This window comes from Xiphophorus hellerii, chromosome 14 (assembly GCF_003331165.1).
Source record: "Xiphophorus hellerii strain 12219 chromosome 14, Xiphophorus_hellerii-4.1, whole genome shotgun sequence".
Classification (NCBI taxonomy): domain Eukaryota; kingdom Metazoa; phylum Chordata; class Actinopteri; order Cyprinodontiformes; family Poeciliidae; genus Xiphophorus; species Xiphophorus hellerii.
In genome coordinates, this window is record NC_045685.1 from 8303200 (window position 1) to 8317152 (window position 13953).

A 13953-nucleotide genomic window follows, 5' to 3' on the forward strand; every position below is an offset into this window, starting at 1 on the left:
TGACAGAGTAAAATGTAACAGAAAAAAAAGACAAGTAATTTATTTATCATTTCATACATGTCAAAAACAAGATGAACATTCCTTTAGCAAAAGAACAACAAGCAACAAAATAGGGTGTCTTAGACTAAGAGTTTTTACAAATCTTTATCACAGGTTGAGGGTTTTGTAAGTGTTTCCAGAAAAAAAGAATAATTGGCCTGTTGGGACGTAGAAACACAGAGGAGTTGCATCAGCAGTTTAGGTAATAGATGGTCATGAAATTTTGTGTACACTCCAAGGTCAGGTGAAGATGGAAAAAAAAGAGGAAACTGGCAGCAAACAAGCATTTCACTGCCAGAAGTTTGGATTCTTGTCAGAGTATCAAGAACTGAGGCCGTAATTTATTTTTTTTAATTTTTTGTCTCATTAGGTGGATATAAATAAATTTAAGCTAAAACCAAGACTTTTTTCCTTTGACCTGTGAGAAAGACTTATGTCTTCTCTGAGCAAACCCTCGACATGCATCATTTCATCTACCTAACTCCGCAGATCGTTTGATACAAAAATATATAACTGGGCGGGGTTTGGACGTGAAGATCAGGGTTTTTTTTTTGGTAGAAACGGTTCAAGAGGAGCTACTGTAATGCATTTGGGACGTAGAACCGCATCAGTAGCCAGATGTGGAATACACAAACCAGAGATCTACAAATCATCGCCAACGGTTCTAGTTTCCTCTGCTTATTCTGCTTTGTATTCACTGTAGCCACAAGAAAAAATAATGTGCTTTATTTTGGTTAGTTTTATTTTTTTACATGAAACACATCTAAATATGACGGCGTGAAAAAGTGGTGTTTTTTTGCAGACCCACTGTCACAAATCAAACCAATTTCGATATGAGTCAAAGGCAACACAAAAATACAGCTTTTAAATTAAAGTGTTTATTATTGTGGGAGGAAAAACATTTCAAACCTATGCAGCCATGTGTGAAAAGTGACTACCTAACCCTTTAACTGTGGTTTATAACCAAGACCTGATTTTGTTTACTTGTTGTCTTTGACCAGTATTTAAATTGGTTGATATTCGTTTAGTGTGACAAACAGCGAAACAAAAAAGAAACGAAAAAAAAACTAGGAAATCAGGAAGGATCCAAACACTTTTTCACACAAATCTCAGATATTTTTTTAATACAAAATTATTTACAATTTTTAAAGAAACACACAGGTTCTAGGCTGTAATATGAAATTCAATTGAATAGTTTAAGTAATGCCAACATTTATACATTTATTTACTGTATTTTTTGCACATTTAAACATGTGCTTGTTTATTTGTTGAACATTTATTTATTTATGTACTTATACCTAATTATGGCAGGATTAGGCCTCCATAACCAACTTTTCCTCTTACTTTCTCCTCCTTATTTCTCCCAGTACTTTTTTCTCGGGTTTCCATCATGTTATGCAAACGTAAGACATTGAATGCCCACAGATAAATGAATAAGTACAGATGCAAACTTAAACAAAAATGGGAACAAATGTGTTCTTGAAAAACATGTGCTCTCTAAATTTCAACCAAGCGAAAGGAAACGTCACCGGAACCCGTCGACGGTACAACGCAGTCCTCTGCCACTTCCTATTTTTTTTTCTCAGTGCTGTAAATTTCTTAAACTGTCTCCTCCCACGCACAAGTACGCTTACAGAAACTTACAGGAAGTGAGCAAAACTGGTGAACCCTTTCCCATGTCACCCATTTACACTGAAGACACTGTGCACCAAGCTCCAATGTGGTAAGTTCGCCTACATGCCGATAGAGTTCAGACTGTCTGCTGCTTCACATGTCTTTCTTTTTCTGTTTTAAGCTTCGTATACGTAACATATCAAGTTGACTCTCAGGATTCCTTCTGTATTTTCACTTAATATCACTTAACATTTTCCTTGCCTTTTCTATCTTCCTCTCTCAACATAATCTATTTCTTTTTAGTTCTGATGGCCTATGTGTTTATTAACATGTATTTCAGGCATTTTTGAATTTATTTTCAGTCAGTTTTTTTTTTTTTTCTGAAGGAAATGGTGGCTTGGGATATTCACACAAACCTAAAATAGCTTCTTGCAGAAGAGGTTTTATTTCCCCCTCGCTTTCCCACTGGTTCAACAGATGAACCAGTGGGAAAGAAAGAGGAATAAATAAAGCCTTCCTTAAAGGTCAAGTGAAGTTTCAGCCAAACACACTTAAAATTGCCTTTGTACTTACTGCACATGTAGTGCATTTGGTTGCTTGTGAAAACCCCAACGGAGGCGTACTGGTGTCATTAAATGAACGGGACGATGCTCAGAATCAACACTTTATGTTTGGGGTTTTTCTAATATAACGAGGAGGCGTCCCAAACGGACAGACGCTCCTCCGCCTCATCAGAGTGTACAACTCGCATTGTCAGGAGAAAGCATTCTTTGTTCTTGCTGTAATTTGGTCCGCAGCTGCTCTTCGCGCTGCATCTTGCCCGCTCTGCGGTCTGTATGTTTCAAAAGCAGGCGGAGATCGACTGATCGGACAACAGGGCATAAGTTCAACATTAAAATGTTGGAAACGTGTTTGCTGTGAGCGACTGGTTTATGGCATTAAGAACCCCGGGCTGCCTCTGGTGATTCTCGAAATGCTAGTTTGCAGTGGAGGAAGATGGGAAAAGGAAAGATGAACTGTTTTTGTCTTAGTTTGCCATAAAAGGTTGTTGCTAAAGTTTACAGAATTATCTTTTAAAAGTGCGAAATTTAGATGTCTCCCTGGTCTTTACCTTAGCTAAAACAAAATGACCATCTACAAAAAGTAACTTTAAAGTTTCTTTATTATTTATTTTGGATCTGTGATGCTAGCTTGACACCCTTTCCTTTTTCTTTTTCTTTTTTTTGGAGAATTAACACATTTTTGACATCTCATTGATTTTTCTTTTTGTTACTAGAGGCCCACATTTTTGTAAACTTACTTTACCTAAAAATGAACTGTTCAAAAAGCAGGAAGAAACTCTGCAGCTGTGTCATCACTTATTTACAGTTTGTTGTGCTAGCTTAGCAAAGCGGTATTGTTTAGATTACCGAAGAGGTTTTATTTCCCCCTCGCTTTCCCACTGGTTCAACAGTGGGAAAGCGAGGGGTTGTCGAGAGTCAGCCCATTTCGTTCATGCTTTTGTATTTCTCTGCAGGTGTATTGGCCAAACTTGTTGTAAATTAAGTTTAGTTTTTTTTTATTGAACAAAGAGAGTTTTTTTTTCTAAATTGGCGTGTTTCCATTAAGCAAATTAATTTTCTAAATGTCTAACTACGCAAAGGAAAAACAGCTACTGTCTCTGATTTCCACAGTCAACTAAGCCTTGGGTTTCGGACAGAGGGATACGTCAGAAAACATCTCCTGCCACTAGTTTGAGCTGGCTCCTTAATTTTTGCCATTTTCTGTTATGTAATTGTGTTTTCTTATGTATTTAGAGGCCTAATCTTTTTGTGAATCTACTCTTTTCATCTAATTACACAGCAATTGAGAAAAAAAAAAATTGGCGAGACTGTCTTGTCCTTTTGGGAGACTGAGCATTCTCTTCTGCGCCCGGAGTCTGGATTCTCCCTCCACTCTATTGTCTCTCTCTCTATTAGTGACGGGCAGATGAGGCCTCATTGGGCGTGTGGCACGTTACCCAAACTGTGTCGACACTGTGTTGAAACCGTGTCGCTGGGTCATTCAGAATGACATCTGCTAGACTTAAAAGGTCACTGCAGGCAAATTCAATGAAGACTGGAAACTGAACAAGGTTCATTTGCATGTTTTTATTTAGAAACATCAGCTGCTGCCGCAGGTTGTCATCGGAGGAGAAAGTAAAGTGCATCAGTGTTACTAATTTATTGTAATTACATAGAGTGATTTGCGTTAAAATACAAATAAACACAATTAACAGTCGTGACAAACTTGAACTGGTTCAGTTCAATCGCCTGCTTTCTGGAAACACCAGGGTTTTTCACAGAGTGTTAACTGGTTTATCGCCCCTCATGCCAGGCGATGAAGCCTCAGCGTCGTGGAAGAGCTCCGGTTACAGCAAGACAAGACCTGGGAGCAAATCCTTATTTCACCTACAATATAAATAAAAGTTAATTCATGTAAAACTGACTCAAATATACTGTAGAAAGGAACTGGAATAATCCAGAAGAAAAATGATCCAAAGTGAAAACGAGAACAGAATAATAATTTACCTTATTCTGTGATAAGATCAAAATGATCCCACATTTAGAAAACTTCCTCCTCCTCGGCTGACCCATGCCATGCAGACTGTGTAGATCTGTGACACTTTTAGGACTTAATGTGTTATTGTTTGCATGAAATATATTTCAGAACCAACCAACACTTGACTCGGTCTTGACGAAACATATTTGGATGTTTATCCCATGATAGGTTATCCAGCTTTCCCAGCCTAATTCACCGGAATTGCAAAAGCTCCACAGAGTGACAGGTCGCTGCTGTCGCCAAGGCCAGCAATTTGAGCCGAAGCAATTTTGAACTGAACTTCCTGCCTGTCACATCCGGACCGGCTGACAGCTCATCTGGTGACAGGCTGCGGTTGAGGCCCTTATCTTACTTTCCATCTCCAGCTTCAGAGGGGGATTTCATTTTCTCTCTGTTTCTCTGGTCTTTCTCTTGCTTTGATAGATTCCTGACTCAGTTCTCTCTTTTGAAGTTTCTCGAGACTTTCTGTCAATTCGTAGCTTATGAGCTTTTTTTTTTTTCTTTTCTTCTCTAAAACGAAGCAGACTAAGAGCCTGAGGAGAGCTGAGGCACCATTTATGGGCAGCATTTGTATCCTGCTATTGCCTTAACTGTACTTTTTTTTTTGCTTTTAATGAGAAATATTGCAGCCAAACCATTCAAACAGAAATGTTTAGCTCAATTCCTTCTATAAAAGTAAAAGCTCTGGGAATTTTTAAATGCTAAAACTGAATGCTAAAACACTGGTATATAATCTTAAAATCTTGCTCGCGTGGAAGAACCATGACAACCTCTCTCTTATGGAAAAAAGCCATAAGAACTCTTAATAGACAGACAATACCAAACTTACATTTGTAGACTTCATTTATAACTAACAAGGTGCTTCGTTGACACAAAGATAGATGGAAATAGTTCAGATCAAAGCTTGTTCATGTGTTAAAATGGCAAAGCCAAAGTTCAGACGTAAGACTCAATGAAAATTTGGGAAAAAATAGAAAATTAATGTTTAGAAATGTCCTCTATCCAATTTTATTGAGCTTGAGCCACTTTGCAGAGAAACATGCATGAAAAGGTCTTTAAATCTCGAAAGCTGGTAGAAAAAAACCCAAGAAACTGAAACTGAATCTAAGTGTATTCCTACAAAGTGCTCACTAAGAGTATTGACGAAAAGTAAAACTAACTTTTCTTTATACGAACCTTTTTTTTTTTAGCTTTTACTGAAGACTTGTGTCGTACTTTGTGTTGGGTTATCACATAAAATCTCCAAAAGTACGCTAAAGTTTGAGGATGTAATGTGACAAAGTTTGCAAAAGTTCAACATGGATTCTTTAGGAATGCATTGTAGCTTATTGTCTTTATCTTCGCAGGATCCAATGCAGACTCTAAGCGCAGACTCAAGGTGGCGAGGACCCGTCCTCATGTACGCCGACGTTCTGGACGAGTTCGCCCAAAATCTTGCGGAGAACATAATCCTCTCCTCTCTAGAACAAATGGAAAAGTTGGAACCTGAGGCGCTACAACCTATTCAAACACCGGAGATCTTAGCCGAGGAGTTGGCATCAGCAATAGTTGAGGTTGCTCTGAGAGACGTCTGCTTGCCTCAATATCCACCATCAGATGTTGAAAAGAACAAATGTGAAGAGGCTGAAAATGGCCCCCCTGTGGACGCATCCGGAGAAGAAGAGGACCTGTTGGAAATAGAGATGATTTCCTTAAGGGAATTACAGACTCACAGAAACTCTCAGTCCAACCATCCACCTCTGTACCAATCGGGCCTTCCTGCTGTGGGTTCCCTCGACTACCCAGACGCCCCTCCGACCACCCCCCTCCTCCCGGAGCTGGAGCGGAGCAGGAACAGTTTCGCTCGGAAGCTCAAAGGGGGGCTGGCAAAAGTCTTCCTGCCCTCTCCTCCTCCACCGACTCCGAAAGACAAGGAGGACAACTCGGGCGGTGTGATCAGTGACCCTCAAGTGGAGCTGATGGAGCATCTGATGCATTCCCTGTCTACCAACGACCTGGCGAGGGACGGCCTGCAGGCGCATGGAGGCGGCGTGGAGGCTTTCGCAGAGGTTCTGTCGTGTGACGTGTTAAGCTGGGCCTTGAGCGTGAAAAACAAGCGGCAGGGGTCGGATGAAAGCGACCTTCATCAGCTGGCTCACCAACTGGCTGAAACAATCATCACTTCCTCGCTGGATAAAGCTAAATGTGACCTCCCATCTGACTAGTACTTGTCTGTTAAGGAGTTTTGACGTGAGGTCCTACAAAAATGTTTCCAGCAGGTAATATTTCATCATCAGGAGATAACCCTTTTGGCATCTTAATTTAGTAAACATCCAGAAACATCCTAAAGATATGAGCTACTCTGAAAGGGATCAAGACATATGTAGACTTCTTCCCCTCTTAAAACGTCTCCAGTCAAATATAGGGTTAATGTAAATGGTACTTCATTAACTTGTTCAGAGTGTTATCACTGTATCTGCAGTAGGTGTCTACTTGCAGAGAAGCCAGTGATTATTTGAAAAAGAAATATAGGTCGGAGGCAGTACGCCACCAGTGTTCTTCCATTGTGAAACCACCTGAACTCTTTCCAGTCAGAGTAACCACACAAGACATGTAAAAGCAGAAATCTTCTCAGGGTGCATGTAAACCGCGACGAATTTATTTTTACAAAAATGTACTTTTCTAATCTATTTGTTTTGTTTTCCCACGATCAAAAAAAAAAAAACCAAAACAAAACTCAAATGTTTTGTTTTTGATACGTTTCACAAAGGAAGATGTTTGGTCGCGCACTGTTTCCTGCCTTCATCTGTTTGATGCCAATGACTTCACGCTGTGAACATGACCACAAGCTCACAAAATAGCATCGACATAAACTGTTGCAGCATTTTTCACGACTGGAATTGCTTTAAGACGATAAACTCTGTGTTGACCTTGGGCCCGTTCTGGCTAGCTTGTAGCTTTAGCCCAGGGGACAAGCTACTGTAATCTGGATTTGTATAAAACAAAATGCCAGGATTTATCTACTGCAGAACAGATAAGTGCTGCTCCTACCTAACCTGTAAAAGGAACTGTTCCTTTTAGTTTGTTTTCTGTCATATTGTTAAGTCTTCTGACTTCCTTTTTTGGGCCCGTGAATGTATTTCTAAATAAAGCTAGTTTCTCTCAAAGCTAATGCGCTAATCGCTATATTTGTGGCTTTGTCTTACTGAGCCCAAATAATGGTGCCAGTCCAAACCAGATGTAGTACTTTGGTGTAGCTCATGTAGCCACAGGGATCCAGCACCTATTGCAGTATATCCCCTTTAGATGGCAGCAGAGGAGAAAAGTTCTGGCATGTTTTCAGCCTGATCCAAAAAGGATCAGCTGTATGGATACAAAGCTTTCTTTTCTTAAAAAAAAGCAAACAATTGTCTTAATTTGAATGTGTTTCATGTATCTAAAATAATTTAAAATGTTTTACATTTCTTTCGCTGGACAGTTCTATATTAGTTGGGTTCATAAGAAAAAGTAGAGCTGCATGTGACACATTGGAGAAATATTTATTCCACCAAGCATGGCACATAGTCTGAATTATTTTTATGGTCAAGGCTGGGTGCCCTCCTCACATTCTGCTTTTACAACTTATATTGTATGTGTTAGTATTTAAAATTTTGTCTTAAGCCAATTTTGATGTACAGTCTTGGTCAGGAAGTTTTTGTGAAAAAGACCATTTCAGTGTTTTTAGGTTGAATAAAGGGTGAAATGGATTGAAAATTTATTAAACAAACAGATTGTAAATGTCTGTGTCTGGATATTTTGACCGTTTGTTGAAGAGAGTATTTGTGGGGTCAGGCACTGATGTTGGACATTTTCATCCCAAAGGTGGCCTGTTAAGTTAACTCAGGGTCAGACCTGTGCGCAGACGTTCTCAGTCACGTCTTTCTGAACAGTGAACTAGGTCTACAGACGTGTTGGAACAGGAAGCACCATCCCCAAGCTGTTCTCACAAAGATGATCAGCAAATTGTCGAAAATGTCTTTGTGTGCTTCAACATCAGCGTTCCTCTCACTCTCATTGAAAAAACCTCTATACCCCCATCCGTCCCACTTTACACTTGGCAGACTGCAGTCAGGACGTAACATTGTTCTGACGAGTATCAACCCAGAATCGTCCACTTGACTGCCCGACAGAAAAGAGCAATTCGTCTTTCTATGAAACACACCTCTACTCTTCTAGCTAAGTCCAGCGGCAGTGTGCTTTGCACCATTGAATCCAGCTCTTTATTGCTCTTGGTAATGTAAATTGTCATTTCATCCAAACCCATGAAGCACTCTATGTACCGTTTTTAAGCTAATCAAAGGCCTCACCACATTTATTGGTCTGTAGTTTCTGACTGTGGAGGCAGTTGGCAACTTCATTCAGCATTCACTGTCTCCACTCTGTGGTTTTACATAACCTACCACTCCATGCCCGCGTTGCTTTTGCTCCTTTACTTTATTTTACTTTATTACGAAACCACCAACAGTTGACAGCTGAATATTTGGGATTTCTTTTACAAATGGAGTTATTGCACGGTACGAGCCACCCAGCTCATGAAAGCAACCCATTCTTTCATAAACAGAAGAAGGAATGTTCTTCTGAGCGTGATTTAAAAATCTGAATGAAGTGATTGGAAAGGTCACGCAATATTTATGGAAGATGGTAAATCACCGTTTACTTATCCCGTTTGTCAAAGCTGAATATTGACAAGCGGGTTAATCTCTTCCTCAAAACAGATCATTGACATGATGCCGGTTGCTGGTTAAGATCAACTTGAGGCAAAGAGTTATCAAAAATTCTTTACGTCTGAAACCTTCGATTGAATGAAAACCAGGAGCTAGGAAGTTGGGTTTTTTTTGCCCCAGATACAGATGGATTGAGTTAAGCAAAAAAAACAAACAAAAAAACCCAAAAAACGGTGAATGCTCAAATGTGACAGTCACGGCAACTAAACATGGACAGGAAAAAGGGCAATCAACTGGCTTAAATACAAGCATGGCGGCATAATATGACTAAATAATAATGTTTAAGAAGAAATAAAACCACACAAAATTTTACACTGATGATCCCCAGAGGAAAACTAGTAATTCTGTAGATCCCATCTCTTCTTGCAGGTGTGGCTTAAGGGTTTTGTGTGAACAGCTGTTGGTCGTGTTGCCATGAAGTTCAGGGGCTAAGCCGACGCTACCATGCTGGTTCAGACGCCGCAATGCAGTGAAGCAAAATCCGGCGCGAGTGTCCAAATAAGTCAGATAATTAAACACAACAAAAAGAGTCCCCGGGCTTCGTGTCTTGGTCTCCTTTAGGGTTATTTTCTTCCAGGGTCTGAAAACGGATTGCTATAAAGACCGTGAGGAATGAAGAAAGACTGCTTATCATTAAAGACTCGCCACCACAGCTGTGAGCGTTTTACACTCCAAGCTTTTCACTTAGCTTTATGCGGGCTTTAAAGCTCCCACTTCACTTCTACTTTTATTTAAAAGCGGGGCTGTGAGCAGTACTCAGCGCCGACCTTTATGGGCCGGTGGAATGAAGTCCCATTTCCAGTTTGCCAGAGGCCATGCTGAGGACACAGCAAATGCATGGAAGGCATGCATGCAATAATTGTTGACATTATGCATTACTGATAGACCGGTGAAATGCATACTATGTGAAGATCTATATGTTTTATGTGGTCTAGTGTATAAATCCACCTGAACAAACACTAAAGCTTGGAAAAATATTAGTTATTTTAGAAGGTCGAAAGTCGCCCCTAAAATATTAGGCAGTTATATATTGAGTACTTGTTAGTTGACAAATGTTATCCAAATGAAAGAAAAATCTGAAAGTACCCTTTTAAAATTTCCCTGGTGAAAAAAGGCAGTGAATCTCTTGGGTATATATTATACATTTCTCAATCCATCTTTTGATGTAGGACTACAAATAAAAAAAGAATAATAATAGTATTTAGTTTGCAACTTGTTGGACATTGTTTTTGCTCTTTCATAACTGGGTTTTAGCTCATTGGAGAACATTGAAATGGCTCGTGAATTTATATGACTTTGAATACACTGAACATCTTTCCTAAGGGGCTGAATTCCTAAAACATGACCTCTACTGTTAATCAGTAAAGACTAAACACATGTTCTATTGAGTCTGCTACATGATTGGCCCACCACCAGTAGCATAGTGAGAAGTATGGATCTAGACTTTGATCTTGTTTATGCCAAAATCAGCCAGTTTTTTTTTTATCCTAATCTGTTATGATCTAGTTTTTAAAATATGAGCAAACTGTATATTTGCTGTTTAAGTTGACAAAAGTGGCTCGGTCTTCTGCTGTGACCCATCTGCTTCAAAGTTCAACGTGTCGTAAGACAAGAGATGGCAACAAGCACTTACTGTATTTCTACTATTCTGTTCTGTCCAACCAGTCTGCCTGTTTTCCTCTGAACTCTCACATCAACAAGACATTTGTATCCTGAATGTCATCAGACAATTTTCTGCTAACAAGACGAATGGTTGTGTGTGAAAATCCCAGGAGATCAGCAGATTCTGGTCCCAACAACCACGCTGCGTTCAAAGTGACTTAAATCCCCTTTTCTGATGCTTGGCTCAAACTTCAGAAAGATGTTTTCATCACATCTCGATTCCTAAACCCATTGGGTTGCCATGGGCTAAAAGCTAAAAATAAGTGAAGCACATTAGGTCCAGCCAGTTCCTGGAAATGAGGTGGATGGATGATTTTTGCATTTCAACACTTAGAAATTGGTTTTAAGGAAATTCGGTGTGAGCTCAAACCATCAGCGAAACTGGAGAGGAAAATCTGAATTGGGAAAATCCCAGATTAAGGAACATGTCTTGTTGGCAGCGCGATAGCACAACAGACGTACTTTGTCCATACTTGTCCAAACAGATGAAAATACGGCCCCCGTTTTCAGACTCTGACAAATTACCGCATAGGGTCGGCTTGTTGGTTTCAGTTACAGAAATAGCCCCTGAAAAGATCCCCTCCTTCTGATGGAGGAGCAGTGTGGGGTAAGGAAGTTTTCAAAAGGGATCCAGTTACTGCTTAAATATTCTTCCCTTAGATTTATTTATTCTCATCTTTTTTTTTACCACTTACACACATATACGGTTTCATTTTAATCTTATAAAGTAACTGCATGTTCGATTGAAAGTCTCAAGAGTCTTTTCAAACAAATTTGACAACAACAACAAAAAAAAGATTGATTCCTTTTTGGTTGAATGTTTATTTGAGCACGACAACGGAGCGCGACGCATGCACAGCTAACTTGGCTGCACTCAGTTATAGCACCCCCCCCACTCTGACATGTAATATGTCTTGGAATACTTCTCTAAATGTTCGGTTCCCACTGCTAATCACCGTTGTGTTTTCTTACCAAGGTAATACTGACTGACTCTCATTTGCACACTGACAAACAGGGTCGCATTGATGAGCTGCAGGGCTTGCTGGACAGCTGCGGTGTCAGAGGAGGTGTACATCTGGAGAAAAGCTTGCGAGGAGGTCAGCTTCCACTAAGCAAAGGGGTTGCTCTGGGGAGTGAGTGAGATGATGGAAGAGAGAGAAGGCGCTACGACAGACGCTGGACGGATAGCAGAAGGGTTTCGACATCTAACAGCAGGGGGTATAGCAAAAAGGAGGAGTCAGATTTTTTTTTTTCCTCTGCTGGAGGGGAGGAAACCCATAGACATCCTCTTTGAAAACCTCATGCATCACCGTTTGAACACTGCGGAACGTCATTCTCTACCGGTGTGGTGTGTTTGCCACGTCTTCCAACCAAACAAACAAATGGAGTTCAAGTTGCTAATTAAAAACATGTTAGCATTTCTTGCTCTACTCTTCGCTTCGTCCAGAGGGTCTGGACCCTGGGCTTTTGAGAAATGACTGCTGTCTTGAGATGTGGACTCTGTTGAAATTGAACATTTTATCCAATGGCTAACATCTAGCCGTGTCCTCTGTAGTGTGCTAGTTTGCTGCTACCGGAACTCGCCTGTGCTGTAAACAACCATCCACCACTGCAAAGGAAAGGGTGTCAGACTGAATGAGGCAGCTGTTAATGCTAATTCAATATTTGGAAACGGGGCCAACATGGACTGAACGACTCTGTTCACTTCCTCTGCTGCAAACAACACGCAGACTACAATTCCAAAACAGCGCAGAAAATCTGTGTCGCCATTTGGATCGGTTGAAATTCTACCAGAGAAATCCACTTCAATGGGAGAAAGCACAGATGGAGATGAGAATCGAGCAGAAGGCTAATGTTAACATTTCCTAATTGTGACAAGAAATCTTTCTTCAAATGTTTTATTATTTTTTTATTTATTGCACAATATCCATCCTTCCATTCATTGTTTGTTGTGCTTGTCCAAGCTCAGGTTGCAGCTGCCAATCCAGAGACCTGGACATGTTAGCAATTAAGCTTTTGCTTGGTTTATAGATTTAAATAAAGATCAAATGTACTTTTGTCTTGCGCAATAAGAAAAATATCAGTGAGAGTTACTGATAAAGTGAGCATGGGGTCCAACAAGACGGCTCATGGATATTACCCAGAATTATTTGCTATCCCATTGAAAGCATACTGAAGTACCTCAGGTCATTTGCTGTAGTAACATGCTAAAAGTGCCCAGGAAAACTTTTAATGTCAACAGCTGACGAGCGCACGCACTTAAAGTGAAGCCATCATACTGTTTAGCTAGGCTTAAGCATATCTTTAGGATGATGCAAGAAGCTTGTGCCACTGGAAGACACTGGAGTTAGAAGGAATCCAAGCGGAGCTGCACACTCTGTTTGACAACTAAAAGACATATTTGCGGTGCAGTACCTAAACCAGCAGGTTGCCCGGTTTATCACTGGGCTCTTGACTCTGAAGGTGCAGCTGATGGATAATGTCTGTGATTTACTTTGTTTTTAGCAAGACATTTATCTGGCAGCAAACACTTCAGAGAGGGAAAAAACCCAGCGATTTTTCATTGGCAATAACTTGGAGAAATTGTTATAGAAAAACATGTTTTGTGGCAAGACGGTACTCCATCTATCCATTGTCTGTACCCACGCTGCTGCGTGCACTGTCATTTGAGGAAGAGACAGGCTACACCCTGGACAGGTTGCAAGTCCATCAGCTGGGCAACACAAACACACACCGGCCCAGCAACCATGCACACACACACACACACACACTCTCACACTGAAGGGCAAGTTGGAGAGACCAGTCAACCGAACAGTCACGTTTTTTGAACTGTGGGAAGCCGGACAGAACCCGCGCATGTACTGGCAGAAGATACAAACTCCCAGGCTGGGATTCAAACCTGGGACCTGATTGCTCCAAGAAAGTGAGAAATGGGGTAAATTTTCCTTATACTGATATCAGAAACAAGATAGATGATTCAATCAAAGGGGGGTAACACTAGCTATCAGGAGGAGGGTGTCTTTACTTTCCCCCTGACTAAATACAATTTTTTAAAAATATCTTTTGTTAAATGAATTAAAAAAGGGTTTTTTTTCTGATGTTTCTCATTTAATTTCTCTGTTCTCCAGATGTTAAAAGATTAAATTAGACAGATGACTATTTGTTGACAAAGGACTAATTATTTAATGGGATTTCCTAATTTTTCGCGTAGCTGTATCTGACTTTTTTTTATTATATGAATCCATCTTAGATAAAAGAGATGAAATCTGATTCATAAGGTCAATTAGAACTAGAGGACAGCGCCCTCTGGCGGGTC

The 13953-nt window shown here is 40.2% G+C and overlaps 1 protein-coding gene and 1 long non-coding RNA gene across 2 annotated transcripts; one reads left to right on the top strand and one right to left on the bottom strand.

The window, feature by feature from the left end:
* Positions 1–1653: 1653 nt before the first annotated feature.
* Positions 1654–7989, top strand: LOC116733496 (A-kinase anchor protein 11). The gene is made up of 2 exons (XM_032584351.1): positions 1654–1762; positions 5580–7989. The coding sequence occupies exon 2, from the start codon at positions 5586–5588 to the stop codon at positions 6435–6437; it is 852 nt and encodes a 283-aa protein (XP_032440242.1). The 5' UTR covers positions 1654–1762; positions 5580–5585; the 3' UTR covers positions 6438–7989.
* On the bottom strand, positions 3768–5585 carry LOC116733497 (uncharacterized). The gene is made up of 2 exons (XR_004342035.1): positions 4203–5585; positions 3768–4082 (listed from the first exon to the last, which is right to left on the bottom strand). It is a non-coding gene; the product is annotated as an uncharacterized LOC116733497 (long non-coding RNA).
* Positions 7990–13953: the final 5964 nt, after the last annotated feature.